General features: G+C 36.2%; 1 protein-coding gene across 3 annotated transcripts in view; it reads right to left on the bottom strand.

Annotated features, from left to right (window-relative positions):
• Window positions 1-1,465: 1,465 nt before the first annotated feature.
• ZC3H13 (zinc finger CCCH-type containing 13) overlaps window positions 1,466-16,840 on the bottom strand; it is a 96,677-nt gene continuing 81,302 nt past the window's right edge. For 2 of the 3 annotated variants that reach the window (XM_039254362.1, XM_039254363.1), the window contains exons 16-19: window positions 14,925-15,077; window positions 13,403-13,603; window positions 7,897-8,060; window positions 1,466-3,647 (exon numbers count right to left, since the gene is read on the bottom strand). In XM_039254362.1, the coding sequence (XP_039110293.1) occupies window positions 3,477-3,647; window positions 7,897-8,060; window positions 13,403-13,603; window positions 14,925-15,077 (689 nt within the window). In that variant the 3' untranslated portion in view covers window positions 1,466-3,476. The remainder of the gene's footprint in view (window positions 3,648-7,896; window positions 8,061-13,402; window positions 13,604-14,924; window positions 15,078-16,840) is intronic. The other variant, XM_039254364.1, reaches the window with a different exon arrangement.

The raw sequence follows: 16,840 nt of genomic DNA, 5'->3' as shown, positions 1-16,840 counted from the left end.
TCCTCCATTTGCTAGGAAACCCAGGAATGGAAGCCCTACTGGTCCTTGGTGCCAGGCAATCAAGGGGCTTCCCTGGGTCACAGCCATAAGAACCAGGGCACCAGACACCTGTACAAACTCCTCTAGGGGAGGCACCAGTGGCCTGGAGCATGGCTGTGGAAGAGCCTTAACCTCCACCTCCCACCCGCTAACAGGTCTCAGCAAAGGATTACATTTGGCCCTAAACGTGTTTAATTAGAAGACTGTCCTTAGGCCACAGTTATAAAAGATAAGTTAATAGGGCACTTACACAGAAAGGGTGCTATTGCCTCACTGCTGTGCCCTGGGGGTGGTAAGCAGTTAATTACTCTGATTTTAACCATTCTGTAACAACCTTGAAGGTCCACAATAAGCCCCACTGGCTACCAGAGTCAAGTATTGAAGAGGTGTCCTCTGAGCAGCAGCCACAAAATTTGGGGTGCCAGATGAGTGTACAAATTCCTTCCTGGGAGATACCAGTGAGCTGGGATGAGGCAGAGGAATGACACAGAGATGGTGCTCACTGGCCTCCGTTGTTGGAGGTTATTTCAGTAGGCCCCTAGATGTGTATTAAATTAGGCCAACACTTTAAGATAAACAAGCCTCTTTTGCAGGAAGTCTGGACCCTTTTCAGACAGCTGCCTCTAGTGGGCCCTGGAATGGACAAATCGGCCTGAGCCCTTTGGGGGGTCTCTGGGATGAAACCCCATTGCCTTTCAAAACAAGATGTTTTGTGGGCTTGTCTCTCAAGTGCAGGTCTTAAAAGTCGGGTGCAAGGTGTGGGGTTCAAATTCTTCATTCCTTGGGGAAAGGCTCAGGGTTGGGAGTTCCTTCCCGATTGTGGGTCTCCACTCTGAGGATGGGGTTTATCTCAGCTTCTCCTACTTGCTTCAGTATGGTACCCCCCCCTCCCCCGCCCAGTGTGTGTGTAGGACTCCACTCAGTACTTTTGTTTTCAGAGAACATTGTTCCGTATGTAGCCATAGATCTGGTGTGTCTGTGGAGAGAGGGTGATTTCAGGATCCACCTTATATTACCATCTTGAGCTGGAAAACACATGTCTTTTAAATAACCAGTTGAGGTCCAGATGCTGGCTCTTCTTTCTGAGCCTTAAAAGCATCACTGACCCTGCAGATAACATAAACCTCAATCTTTACCCAAATGGATTGTAACAAACAATGTGGGATATTCCGCCAATGGCACAAAATGTCAAGTTAATAAAGGAGGTCATAAAGTCCTAGTGTAGTCATGGGGTAGGTAGAGGATAAGGAAGAGAACACACAGTTACAGAACAAAGAGAAACAACATGTTAGATTTTGCAGCATGTTAACTTACAAGTAGGGGATAGTTACAAAATGGTTGTGAAACACAAAGTTATTTATTGTCACTATAACCCTCTTCAAAATGGTCAGGATCGCTGCCAAAAAAAATCAAACTGACTCAGTAATATGTGTTGACTTTCATTTATTTTGGATTGCACATGTTCTCTTGCCCATTTATTACCAGCAGCTGGAGTCCAGCTGTGTGTGCAGTTACGGCAAATGGACAGACTTGATCCATCAGTTAGGAGGTAACACGCCTTCAACTTTAGCATCAAATCATTTCTAGCCTAGCAGTTGCTTTCAGGACTACTGGTTTCACGGAGACTTTTAATTGGCGTCCAAAATCTTTTATGGAAAACTCAATAAAAACTCTAAGGGTATATGATTGGCAGTGCATAGAATGTGTGAATTAAAAATTGAGACTTATCGGTACATTCCCACTGGGAACATGAAACTCTGCCTACTGTGACTAAGGGTGCACAGGAATAGCTCTAAAATTTTCCTTCATAACAAAAAGATTCTCAAATCCGAAAAGGCGACACATGGACTGTATGACAAATTTAAGCACATAGTTTTCGTTCTGTAAATAAATAACCTGTGAAACATTCGTAAAGAAAAACCATTATCTTCAGTTATATTCCACATTTCTGGGAAACAGGATTAGAAGTTCTAGGACTTGAACTGTTTGTGCTATAGCAGATATTATCTACTATAATTAGGAAGTCAGTTTTTTAAAGGATATTTATTCTCCAGGGTCATTAAGGAATTTCTTCTTTATTCAAAGTATCTACCAACTGGAAAAGGAAACAGACACCAGGAAAATCTTGATACTCCCATCTCTCCCGTCTCTTTTGCCATTTTCTTAGACATGCTTTTGAAAGTCACTTGAAAATAAGCCCATTTCCTTTGCTGGGTCCGTACCTTATATAACTTATATAAGTGTACAATAAATAGTTCTTGAAAGGAGCAGGAATTTTACATCAGTAACAGTTACCTTTAGAGGGTACAAAGCTACTGACACAGGTAGCATACATTACAGTATGAGCAAAAACCTGTGAGAGCCAATGAAAAAAATATTAATTTTGATTGGTTTCCTTGATTGTCTGCCCACACATTCTGCAGCTTGGAGTCCATTTCAAATCCTTCTAAGAGTCCCCTTCATGAGTTACATATATATACACAGAATAAACAGATATATGGTAATGAAAAAAAAATTAAGTCATTTTACATATACACTAGACAGTTCAGTGTAATCAAAGATTATAGCTCTGAAAAATATGATGGTACTGTTTTAAAGCTCAGATGACATAGGTTTGTTTGACTTGTGGTTTGTTTCCAGTATTACTGAGCTGTACTTGAAGTCTATCCTCAACTCCTATTGCATTTACTTGAGCAATAAAATGTTTGAAATATGTAATGTTGAGGACAACTGTTTCAGAACATTAGGAATAAGATCAATGAAGAACAAAGTAAATCTAGAACAAGGAAAGGAAAGGTACATTTATTAAAAATAAAAACAGGAGACATTTTCTGATAACAAAACATTTAGAATCCAAATACATCCAATATACATTGCAACAATGCATATATATTTAAAAAAAAAAGACCCATTAGTAAATTTTTTTTTTGAACCTTAGAAAGGACAGAAGTACTGTGGCCCCTCCTGGGGGAGGACTGCCCACAACCACGGCGCACAGGACCAGCATCCACTTCCAAGAACTCTGCACTGCAGTGTGCCTTCGTTCCGTGAACACACCGTTTCTGAACAAGATCGTTTCTGTAGGGATGATCCAGAACATAAGTCAGTGGCTCCATTTCATAAAAAATATTCATAGGCTGCATGAACAGTGGCAACCGTTTTCCAAAATCTTCAGTTTTAACAAAAAGTACAGAATAAACTAAATCTAGATGTTTTCACATTATTTCTCATGAGTATCAAGTACTGTAAAAATTTATGTAAAACCTTAAGTTAGCCAAAACTAGTGTCTTTAAACTTTAGATCAAAGTTGTTCTTCACTCTTTTACCATGGCTGATAAATCTTTTCTGCCTGTTGCGAATGTTTGTCTAACGAAAGAACTCTGAAAAAGAATGTGTAATCCTGAAGAGAGTACCAAAACTGTCATTTAACTTCAGTCCTACGACACACACAGTTCCTGCTGGACACTGGACTGCGAGAGTTTATGATCTTCAGCCTTCTCGGGGCCTGGGGCATGACAAGTGGTCTTCTTCTTAAATAACCGAAGACTCAATCGCAGTAATTCATTGTCTACCACTGGAGCGTTCGTGTACGCTTGCTTTACAGTGCCCTATTGGAAAGGAACAAAACAAATTATAAAAGATGTATACTATTAGGTGACAAAGACAGGCAAGTTAACCTCAAACATAAATATTAATTTGGGATGCAGATTTAAAGCAAACTTAAGAAATGTTTTCAGATTCAAGAAATCCTAGAAAAGAAAGCAACCTTTAAGGGCCACCTCTTGCTTAAAGTTGGAAGCTTCAACAATCCCTGACAGGTACTCAACTAGTTTATTTCCAATGACAAAACAACATTCGCTGCACATTTCTGAACACACTGAAATAAAATCTCTTGTATATATAGGGCTGCACACTAATTCAATCTTACTTTTATATGACAACCTTTCAAACCTCTGAAGAGAAGCACTGAACAGTCCACACTCCTTTCTGGTTTGTCAGGGTTCTGTCTATAGAACGTGGGCTCTAGAAGTGAACAAATTCTCTGGAAGACTGCTGATCACTGCACTACACAGAGAAAGTCGTGCCTCCCTTCTGTTAAAATGTGTATCTCTATTATTGTAACTTAAAGTTACATTAGCATTTTTGGAAGTTGTCATAAAATTTTGCTAAATGTTCTCCAAATGTGTTCATAAATGAAAGAAGGTGAGATTTGACTATCTTGGGCATTCTGCCATTTCTCTTCTTTCTAGGATCCTTAAAGGAACAGTGGTTCCTTGATTTCATGAACATTAAAAAATGTACATGTGATACAGCAAATTACCTTTTTTGTGTATTTCTGTGAGTTTATACTTCTATGTTGATTGACATAACCATGACCACAATCATGGTTTCATCATCCAGAAAACTCCCTTTGTATTCACACCCTCTCCCCAACTCTAACCCGTGGCAATCAGTGATCGGTCTCTGTAATCGCTTTGCCGTTTCCAGAACACCAAGTTAATGGAATCATACACTATATGATCTTTAGAGACTTTTTTCTTCAGTATCCTGCTTTTGAGATTAATCCATATTGTTGATAGTACTGACAGTTTGGTTCTTTTTTATTATAAATTAGTAATCGCTTATATGGATGTGCCCTCGTTATATAAAGAACACTAGGGCTGTTTCCAGATTTTGGAGATTATGAATAGACCTGCTATAAACTCTTGTGCACAGGTTTTCAGACGAATGTTAAGTTTTCATTTTTCTAAGTAAATACTAGCAGGGATTACTGCGTCATACAGTAAATATTCATTTAACCAACCAGCACACTGTTTTCCCAGGTGGCCGTCCCATTTTGCATTCTCACTGGTAATAATAATAGGTAGTAGTTTCGAATGCTCTGCAGCCTGACTATGGGGTTTATTGCTGCTGGTTTTTAACCACTGTAATAGGTTCACAATGGTATCATTTAAATTTTAATCTGCATTTGCCAATGGTTCAAAATGTTAAACATCTTTCCATGGGCTTATTAGCCAGCCACATAGCCTCTTTGGTGAACTGTCCAAATGTTGCCCATTAAAAAAAAAAACACTGGAGTGCTTGGCTTTTTTTTTTTTTTTTTCCCCATCCATGAACATGATGTATGTCTCCATTATTCAGGTCATCTTCGATTTTTTTACATCAGGCTCTCATAGTTCTCAGCACACAGACCTTGCACATGTTCTGATAGATTTATACCTAAGTACTTCTTTGCTGGGGAGCAACTGTAAAAAGTATTTGTTCTCTACCTTTCCGTTCCCAGTTGCTTTCATATAAAGTTAGTACATGGAAATGCAGTTGCTTTGTGCATGCTTTGTATCCTGTGGCCTTGTTAAATTCTTAAGTTCTAAGAGTATTTCTGATAAATTCCTTGAAAACTTTTATGTAGGCAGTCATGTTGTCTGTAAGTAAATACAGTTTTACCTCTTCCTTTCCAATCTGTATGCCTTCTGCTTCCTTTACTTATTCAACTGGCTATAACTCCCAGGAAACTGTGGAGTAGGTAATGAGAATGGAAAGCCTTGTTCTGACCTCTCCAGGAAATCTTTCAAACTTTTACCATTAATTACGATATTAGCTGCAGGTTTTTGTAGATGCAAGTAAAGACTAATTCTAGCTTACTAAGAATTTTTATTGTAGAAGAATGCTGAATTTTCTCAAATGTTTTTGCTGCATCAATTGATAGAATTAGGCATTTTTTCTTCTTGATCTGTCAAAATATGGATTACATTGAATAATTTTAGGATATTAGACTAGAATATTAAACCAGCCTTTCACTCTGATAAACTGTATTTGGTCATGGTGTAGTACTGCTTTTATATATTGCTGGATTTGATCTCCAACTTCTGAGGTTTTTTAATGTGTATGCTCATGAACGATACTGATCTGTAGTTTTCTTGTGGTGTCTTACTGTTGTTTTGATATCCGAGTACTTGCTGTCCTCATAAAATGAGTTGGGAAGTATTCCTGTCTCTTCAATTTTCCGGAAGAAATTATGTAGAACTGGTGTTATCTCTAACTTAAACGTTTGGTAGATTTTGCCAGTGAAACCATCTGAGCATGGTTTCAAACACAAGACCATTCAAGTTATCTATTACTTCTGAAGTTTTGCTGCTTGTGGCTCTTAGAGCCATTTCTTCTCAATTGTCAAATTTATGTGCATATAGTTGTTTACCATGTTATCCTTTTAATATCTGAGACTTGTAGGGGATTATTTTATCTCTTCAGAATTTGTTTTTCTATTTATTTTTGGTATCACTTCCTTCTGCTTGGCTCAGGTTCTGTACATTCTTTTAATACTAGAATATTCAAATGAGAATTCAGCTCATTTAAAGCAGCTAAGCATCCTCTTGGTATCCTTCAACTATCTTTTCTGGTAAGTACAACTGATATATTTTAAAAATAATTCTCTAAAGACAACGCCAATATGAGTTACTGGCTTTCCACTTTTTTCATCATGTGATAAGAAGTACCATTTTCCTTGATGAGTGGTCCTATTCTATATTTTTCTTAACCTCTTTCATGAGGCTCTCTTGTATCTGAAATTAATTTTTCTTCAGTTGAGTCTCTTTCAGGTTGTGTGTGAAAAATTTTAACACTGAGCAATCCAAAAGCTTGCAATGCTTTTTTCAGATGCATCATTTAAGACCTTCATACTGTGCCACTAGAACTTCTGATAACATGTTACATGCTAGTTAATGGTCTGTGCCCTGTACTGAAGGATTACAAGGTTCTGACAATGGCTCTCAAGGAGAATTTTGCAAGGGTGTTTTCTGAGAGGCTCTGTGACATATTAGAGGAGGAACCAGGGAATGTTACAATATATTTTTTATAAAAAGGAGGCAGGATTCTGGGGAGACTGCAAAACATGCAGCCTTTTTCAATTGAAGTCCCCTACTGGAGTCAACAGAAAATGATCTGATGGGTTATTTTTCAAATTCAATGCCCAAGGATGGAAAAAAGTAGTACCATTCTAGATACTTAAAAGAAAGGCTGATTCGTTACATGCTTTAGGGCTAACTAGGGCTTAATTCTCTTAGGAAAATTTCCAACTGAGAAAAGCTGCAAGGAGAAAACTACTGACTGTATGAAGTACGTGAAATGGGAGTGCAAAGGAGAAAGATTGTAGTAACTCTGTCAGAACTGATTCTGAGCCAGGGAAGACTTTAAAATGGAAACGGATACAAGGAATAGGAAGCTTTTAATCTCTGCATTTGAGTTCATCCCTCTGTTTTTCATGAATTTAATTTCTTCGGCAAATGTGAATAATCTTTAGTAATTTTTTTTAAGTGTCCCCAGGTAAAATGCTAATGAATGTGTCTCCAACCTTTTAAACCAACTCTTTTAGGCTTTTTAAAGACACTTTCAATTTTTCATGATTAGATCTCTTCTAATTCTAAATTTCTATTTTATGTTTCAGTTCCTTTTATTCTTCTTAAGTAAATGCTTAAATATAATCACCTGTTTATTTCCCTTTCTTCTGGCTTGGTACATTCTCATAGACACTATTTCTTCCTATAAATATCCCCACCACTCTGTGCCACGAATATTTTTTCCCTGATTTTCAGTTTAGATAATAAAACATACTAGAAATTTTAGAGGCACTTTTCACAAATGAAAATGTTTCCCAGAAAGACTACTTAAAACTCTATGCATCAAAGTTTGAATACAAATTGCTATTCAGCACAAATGTTCATCAATACTCTTATTCTTCCTTTTCCATGTGGAAAAGACTAGGAAGGCAAACTCCTAAAAAGCAGATAATGAGGCCTTAATCACCTTAAAGCAATCAAATGAAAAATATGCCATTCATACTTCCCAAGGAAACAACAGTACCTTCTCGTTTTTAACAAGCTGCTTCCGGATTGCTGAATCCCGTCTGAAGCATAACGCTTTACAACATGGCCCGAGATTACTAAGAAGACTTGCTCGCTCCTCTTTTCGTAGTAATGCAGCCATGTTGAGAGCCCCCAATTCATGTTCAAAAAGACTGTCTGTATCTTTCAATAAAAACAAACAGGCGTTAAATTCTCCTAAAATAGCAAAGTGTTACTAGCTGCTTAAATATTCCATGAAGTTTATCATAACACTGGTGAAAGTTATGTATATGTCTTTAATATGAAATATTAAGTCACAAAACCAGTCTCAATGGACTTAAGAAAACTGAAATCCTATCCTGCATCTTTTCGGAATATGAAAGAATAAAACTAGAAATTAATTACAAGAACAAAAAGAAGAAAGCACAAACACGTCACGGCTAAGCCACCACTGTATTAACAAAGAAATGAAAGAGGAAAACAAAAATACATGGAGACAAATGAAAATAGTCCAATATCTTGAGGACACAGCAATACAGGGCTATGTCAAAAAAACAAAAATCTCAATCTCAAAAAAGCACAGACAAATCTTAGGTGTGACTCATCAAGAAAAACAAAACAAGACACAAATAAATAGAAATGAGAAAGTAACAAGCAACATTACAGAAATACAATTTGGACATCCTAGAAGAAATAGAATCTAAACAGACCGACAACTAGTAACAAAATTGAATTGATAATCAAAAACTCCCAACAAAAGTCTAGAACCTGTGAATTCTATCAAATACTTGTTAATAATTTAATACCTAGTCAACTCAAACTATTCCCCCCCAAAAGGAAGGGAAGTTTCCACACATATTCTGAGGCTAGCATTACCCGGATATCAGAACCAGACAAAGACACCACAAAACCATAGGCTGATATTTCTGATGAATACAGATGTAAAAGTCAAATTGTTGAATATATTCCTCAACAAAATATCAGGAAACGACATTCAACAATACGTTAAAAGGACCATTCACTACAATCGAGAGGGGTTAATTCCAGAGATGCAAGATAGTTCAATATGCAAATCAATCACTATGATATACCACATTAACAAAACTAAGGATAAAAATCATATTACCTCATTGGTGAGGAAAAACCATTTGAGAAAACTGAACAGCTGCTCATGATAAAAACTCAACAAAGTGGGTTTAAGGGGAACACTACCCTAACATTAAAAAGGCCATATATGAGAAACACCTAGCTAACATCCTAGTCAATGGTGAAAAACTGAGAGCTTTTCCTCTAGGATCAGGAACAAGATAAGGGTATCTCCTCAGACAAGAAATAAAAGGCATCCAAACTGGTAGAAAGTAATAAAACTGTCATTGTTTGCAGATGACATGATACAATATATAGAAAACTCTAAAGACTCCACCAAGGAACTACCAGAGGTAATAAATGAATTCAGTAAAGTTAGTTCAGTAAAGGATACAAAGTTAATATCCAGTAATCGTTGTGTTTCTATACTCTAATAACGAAGTAGCAGAAAGAAATTAAGACAATGCTGCTTAAAACTGCACCCAAAATAATAAAATACCTAGGAATAAGCTGAACCACGGAGGTGAAAGACCTCTACTCTGAAAATTATAAAACACTGATGGAAGAAACTGAAGATACAAATAAATGCAAAGACCATGATCATGGACTGGAAGAATAGTGTTAAAGTGTCCATACTACCCAAAGCACGCTATAGATTCAATGCAATTGCTATCCAAATACCAATAGTGTTCACAAAACTAAATAAACAATCTTAAAATTTGTATGGAACCACACAAGACCCCAAACAGCCAAAGCAATCTTGGGGGAAAAAAGAACAATGTTAAGAGGGATCACAATCCCGGATATCAAGCTATAATGTGCAACCTAAAAAGCAAAAGCACAAACAGACAAATTAATACAGAGAACAAACTGAAGGTTTCCAGGTGCGAGAAGGGTGGGGGAGGAGTAAAATGGGCAAAAGGTAGCAGGAGGTAAAAGGTACATTCCAGTTATGCAATAAATAAACCACAGGGTTGAAAGGTACAGCACAGGGAATACAGGTATATAGGGAAGGGTACTGTAATAGTGTATGGTGACAGATGGCAGCTACACATAGGGTGAGCAGAGCGTAACCAGAGTTGGTGACTCACTATGCTGTACAACTGACACTAATGTTAACACTATGTGCCAACCATACTTCAATGAATAATTTTAAAAGCCAATATGTTCTCTGTGAAAGATCTTGCACATGTAGTTATGTTGCTAATCGCAAACAAAAGTAAACATTTAGATAACCCTACTTTAAGACGTAAGACAAGCAGCCTAGGTGGAAAGAATTTAGACACTGATTACTGTCTATTACTGGGAAGAAAAGCTGAAGTTAGAATTAGTGAAATCAAATTCAGTATATTGTTTACCATCAACTATTACATAAAGTCCTAGAATAGATTTCAGGAATTGATTATAAATGCAGTAACAAGACTACCTTTTGTGACCTCTTAAAAAACAAGAAGATGTGGTTTATCTATACCATGGAATACTACATGGCAATGAGAAACAATGAAATCTGGCCATGTGTAGCAACATGGATGGACCTTGAGGGTGTTATGCTGAGCGAAATAAGTCAGGCAGAGAAGGACAAATACCATATGTTTGCACGTATAGGAGGATTAGGAGGAACTTGACGGAGGACCAAGGGGGAGAAGAAGGGCGGAAATGGTGGGGGAAAGGGAGAGAGGCAAACCATGAGAGACTCTTGAATGCTGACAAAAACTGAGGACTGATGGATGTGGGGGGGAGGGGGGGATGGGCATGAAGGAGGGCACTTTGGGGATGAGCACTGAGTGTTATGTAGAAACTAATTTGACAATAAACTATTTGTAAAAAAAAAAATAAAATTAAATTAAAAAAAAAAAAAAAGAAACTATTAAAAAAAAAAAAATAAGGAAAGTGATTAGGTGAGGTGTTTGACAACCAGCAAAATTTATCCCAGATTTGGTCACTATAAAAACAATGTATTAAATGAAAATCACTTAGTTTTAAGTTATAACATGCAAGCGTAGTAGGGAGAAAACACTTAAATCTCTTCTTAATTCTTCTAAAGTTTAATGGAAAATAAAAGAGGTGGGTTAAACAGACAACAGGGCCAGTTGGTACTCTAAAGATCTAGTTAACTTTAAAGCTAGCATTCTACATGCTAGACAGAAGTAACAAAAGCCACCAGATACTGCTTCTATGACAACATGATCAAACAGGTTACTGTTAGAATCCACAAAGGAAAATAGTAAATAACACCTAGTAAAAACACAACAAACACATTTAAGAATGAATGGAACTACATATTTCACTTTCATATCCTGAACTGCAAAGCAACAGTGAGATTAGATGATAAGAAACTAGTCTCATGTAATACATCTGGTCAATAGGTTATACACCTGTCAAAAGGTACAGAATATAAGACAAGCATAAATAAATATAAAAAAAATCCTCAAAACTAGTTTGTAAACTTCAGTGTCTATTAGAATCATCTAAGGAGCTTTCTATAATACAATGCCAGGGTTCTACCACCACATTCTACAGAATCTCCACAGTTGGACCAGGAGATCTATGTGGAAAAAAGCAGTTCCTTAGGTGATTCAGATATAACTACGCAATCAATGGCACAGTCACATACGCACAGCATTAAAAGAAGCTAAAGGCCCCCCAAAATATTAACTACCATTCCACTATAGATACAAAGAAAAAATGTGCTTTTTCCTTGAACAATGGTCATTATGACAAATTTAGTTTCTTTTACAACAGAACACAAAAACACCCCTCCCTAGAAAGTATAGTACAGCCAAACTTCAAGTCTCTTCATGGTTTTGAAATGAATACCACAAAATTATTCAAGAGACTGTTTTATTTGTACTTTATCATTCTTAAGTAATCTCTATGCCCCACATGGAGCTCGAACTCACCACCATGAGATCAAGAGTTGCAGGTTCTACTGACTGAGGCACACGGGTGCCCCGGTACTTGTTTGTTTTTAATCTATCACACTACATACAGAAAACTAAGGCAAAGGCAATTTAAATTTCTGTATACTTATAAAGTTTTCAGTGTTCAAGCTTAGAATTTTTTTTTTTTTTTTTTAATTACAAATGGGGTAGGGATATACTTTCTTCAGTATTGGGACAATGTAATAGACTAAACGGGACAGAAAAAATCAGTACCGATTATTTTACAAATACTTATTGAAACTGTGTGTCAGATACTGTTCTAGATAATAGCATAAGCAGTAAGAACAGGTCATTAGACATTGGATACATCAGTAAACAAAGTCCCGCTGCTTTGGAAACTTCTATTCAACATCCTGTATCAGTTCTCTTGTTCTTTAATAAAGTTATCATAGCAGAAATGAGGAGAGGTCCAGACTGGTTAGCAAAAATTAACTCCCCTTTACAACATATGTCATCAGGTCACGGCCAAACTGTATTTCATAGTTAGCAAAGTCAAGGGAGCAAATTTCATTAGAGGTGGGTTAAGACATTATGGCTTTCGTTCCATCATGTTGTATCCACAGGAGTTACCTGCTTAAGGTCACAGAGCCAACCAAACAAGTAGAAAGAATGGGGCAGGAACCTAAGAGCTTAGCCATTTGTCACGTTAATACATATGCACAATTATAATTTATATGTTTCATGTGTATGTTTCATTTTGTTTACTGGGACATGTTAAAATCAAGAATTTTACTGTATATGCTAACAGCTGAAAGAAAACACACAAAACTAATAAAACATTTTTTTCAGGGAGCCTAGTGGTTCAGTCAGTTAAGCACCCAACTGGTGACTTCAGCTCAGGTAATGATCTCACAGTTGGTGAGTTCAGCCCATGTTGCACTCTGTTGTGACAGAGCCTGCTTGGGAATCTCTCTCCCCCTCCCCTGCTTGCTCACATGCTCTCTCTCTCTCTCTCAAAAATAAACATTAACTTTTTTTTCAATTTTATATTAGTAAAAAGCTTAATTTTTAAACCTTTACTCTCACAAACATGATATAAAATTAAATATTGTTGCTTTCACATTTTATCTCTTTTCCTTTTTAACCACCCCAGTCACCCCCCCGCCCCCCATTTGTCACTACATGTCAGGAATCGTTCTAAGTATCTTACTTATAATACCTCATTTGCTGCTCCTAACAATCTTATACCGTGGCATCCAATCTGTTTAGGCTCTGCTTTGTTTAGTTCGGGAACACCACTGAGAACTCTGACATTTGAACTTCCCTGTTAAGAAAGATCACTGTGCTATTCTTGCAACTTTTCTGTGGGCTTTTATTTTCATGGTCAAAATACCTTTTTAAATTTTTGAAGAAGATTTTTACTGAATATCAAGTGATTCCTCAAAAAAAAAAAAAAGTTCCTATATTTGGAGTGCTACATGAAAACAAAGCAGAACACTTTTCAAAGGCATCTTAAGTAAGCTGCAGCAGACATTACACAAAGTAGAATGGAATTACCTTTGGGTTTTTCTAAAAGTCTCTGACATGTTTCTTTGACTTTGGTGAAGAGTTCAGAACCTGCCAACTTTTTAGAAATCCCAACTCTCAGCATAACAGCTCCAGGTGTGAATTTTAAAAGGGCAGCCCCTGGCTCCCGTGGTTCTTTTGGATGCTTTGGCATAAGACCAGACCAATCCACATCTATCACATCTAATGGATCTGTAAAAAGTTAAAAATGGGATTTTGTTTTTACACTAAGAAATAGCATTCTTGTTATCTTTTGAGAAACAGAAACTGCAAAACATAGAAAGCATTAAATAACAAGTGTTTTAAGTGAAAAAATAACAGAGGCGCCTAGGTGGCTCAGTCGGTTAAGCGCCCGTCTTCGGTTCAGGTCATGATCTTGCAGTGCGTGGGTTCAAGCCCCGCATCAGGCTCTGTGCCGACAGCTAGTTCAGAGCCTGCTTCGGATTCTGTGTCTCCCTCTCTCTCAGAAATAAATAAAACATTAAAAAAAATTTTTTTTTAAATAAATGAAAAATAACATAGTCTTAACATGAAAGCTGTACTATAAAGACTAATATTTAGAATCTAAGGACCTTTACGATAAAGAAAACAGGCAAGCAAACAAAAACCCAAGCATGTTCCTACAAATAACTGAGGCAGTGGCTATTAATACTGCAAATAAATAATCCATCCACTGATAAGGAACTGGAAAAATTAACAGTAATGTTCTATTTAGAAGTAACTAATGGCATATAATAAAAAAGATCATACATGCCTTCTATATTAGTAGAAAAACTGAAATACAGAAACAAATTAAGTCAAAATAAAATTTTAATATTTTATATACCCTGACAAAGCCAAAACCCTCACTGTAATTAAAAAAAAATTCTAACGGGGTGCCTAGGTAGCACAGTTGGTTAAGCATCCAACTCTTGATTTTAGCCCAGGTCCTGATCTCAAGAGGAGATCAAAAAAATTAAAACAATCAGACTAACTTGGATGATTTGAAGGACCATCAATAGGTGTTACTGCATGTTATGGTCACAAGAATAAGCTCTGGCAACACGTGCAGTATGAGGAGGGAAAATAATGACTGAATTCACAAAACTGATAGAGGTATACAGATATTGCTTAAATATAATTTCAACAATTACAAATTTTGAATGACCGTTTCAGAAGTTGGCTTGTGGCACCTCGACTGTGAAGCTCTGTACCATACATCTACAGAACATTGCTAGGCAACTAGTATTTGGCTAGATTCCAAATCATATAATATGGATTTCGACCTCTGGAATGGAAATCTTAGTATGTTATTATTTTAAATGGGACCCTGTCCAATTCACAGGCAATGTCAACTTAAAAGTATACAGAGCATACACACTATAATTTTCATTGTATTGGCCTTTCAGTCTCAAAACAAAGAGAAAAATTCTAACCGCCTTTCATTTATTAGCAGAGTATGAAAGGGAGCAAAAATACCTTAACACTATAAATCAGATAATTTTTATGTTCAACCACCTTTGTAAATGATTACCTGGCATCTTCTCCTCATCCTGTTGGTCTTCCCTCTTTTCGGCATCACCTGCTAGAATTTCATCCAGTTCATCGTCACTGATTGGCTCATATCCTTCTCCAGCACCTGATCCTAATGAATGTGCGTCATCTAACTTGGATTCGTCATCTCCTACTTTGGAAAGATTACTTTCATGTCAAAGGGCACACCAGAGGGACGTTTAAGTGAAACCAAAGAGGAAGAGGCTGTGCACACTAAAATATTTAAAAAGTATTTTTTTCCTTAGAAGACTACATTTCTTAATTATTTAAAATACTTGATAACTCCAAAAGAAAAAATTAAAATTTAAAGGCAAGAACACTGTATAAATAGCAATACCGAAAGAAGTTATAAGATTACCATTAAAATATGACAAACAAAAGGTACCACTCACTTAATAATATTGCTTGTGTTAATTTTTTTATAATAAAACTAAGTAAATCCAAATTTACTAACTTCAAAAGGATGCTGTAATTTCTTTAAATAAACTCATTAATTTAAGACTTATAAACTTATTAACAACATTTACTTGAAATTAAATCTTAGTTCATAATACTTAGCTCATGATATGAAGAGCTCTGCAGCAGTGAGGTAAAAATATAAAAGTGCCACTGATTGTCTCTCTACCTCCCAATTTGTCTTACCTATCCCAACACTATTTTAAAAATGTTGTAGTAATAAATTTAAAAATATTTTGTGAGTACTGTACCCACTATCATATATTTTATCTTAGCACTCTATCTCAACTACTTAGGTTAGGCTTTGTCACCTGAGGAGTTGTGAACTGAAAAGTACCCCTAAAACTAGAGAGTATGTTTAGTATTTCTAATCACCAGTTATCCCCACACTTTACTGAGTTTACAACACTAGGTTAGCAAAATGCAACAGGATGCTTTACAGGTATAAATTTGCAGCAAATAAAATATAATAAACTATAAGATGTTTCTGGTCATTCTATAATTTTCTGTTCTATTCCGTTCTATAATAATCTCCCTATACTTCCACCAATTCACTTCTAATGTAATCAACTTTAATGACTTCATTACATAAATATACATCTAAATATCAAAGCAGATATATGATTTGTATTTTTTCAAGTTTATCCTACTCATTTTCCTACTTGAGGTGAATAAAATTTTTCATCTCGCCCATAGGTAATTCACCCATAAATTTCTATGCTATGTTAGGTGTGATCACAACCAGTGAAGGATATATTTTAGGGATGAGGGGCACTGACTCCAATCACAAGAGAGTTACTATGATTAGTTCAATTATATTCAATTTTACTCCAAGGTTATACCTCCATTAGTATTATGACTCTATTAGTATTTGAGGCTATTTATACTCACAATTGAGATGAAAACATAATGTGAAGAAACACTGAGATAGAAATGTTTTTGTCAAGTAGAAAAATATAACTGATGGCATATTGGAATATTATCTAATTAGATAACCAAGAGATGGTAAAGATGTTTATAGTTTCAAAAGAATACAACTTTTACCCTAGGCCCAATGTTGTATTACAACACATAAAAAGAACAGTAGAATAACTGCTGCTTATATACAAGTATCCTACAAGTTTCTTGAGGGCTCGATATCAGAACAATGGTGTTAAGCACTGGTATCAAAACTGGACAAGCCCAAAGAGGCAGAATTTCCATGACAATTTTCAGGGGAGTCATTACTATTGTTAAGCTAGCTTATATAATTCACCAAAGAGTAAGATGTGAGGTATACATGCACAGGCAGAATATATTTTCATTCATCAACCATTTACTGCATCCTTGCTATAGTCCTGATGTTAAAGAAATGAAAAGCGATGGTCCCTAACAAAGTAGTACAGTATAGTGGGGAGAAAACCAAGGAAAAATAATTGTCATACAGTGTGGAGATGCTAT

The sequence above is a fragment of the Hyaena hyaena genome, unplaced genomic scaffold, assembly GCF_003009895.1.
Source record: "Hyaena hyaena isolate Hyena2069 unplaced genomic scaffold, ASM300989v1 scaffold_483, whole genome shotgun sequence".
NCBI classification, from domain to species: Eukaryota; Metazoa; Chordata; class Mammalia; order Carnivora; family Hyaenidae; genus Hyaena; species Hyaena hyaena.
This window is presented reverse-complemented; position numbering and strand designations above follow the sequence as displayed.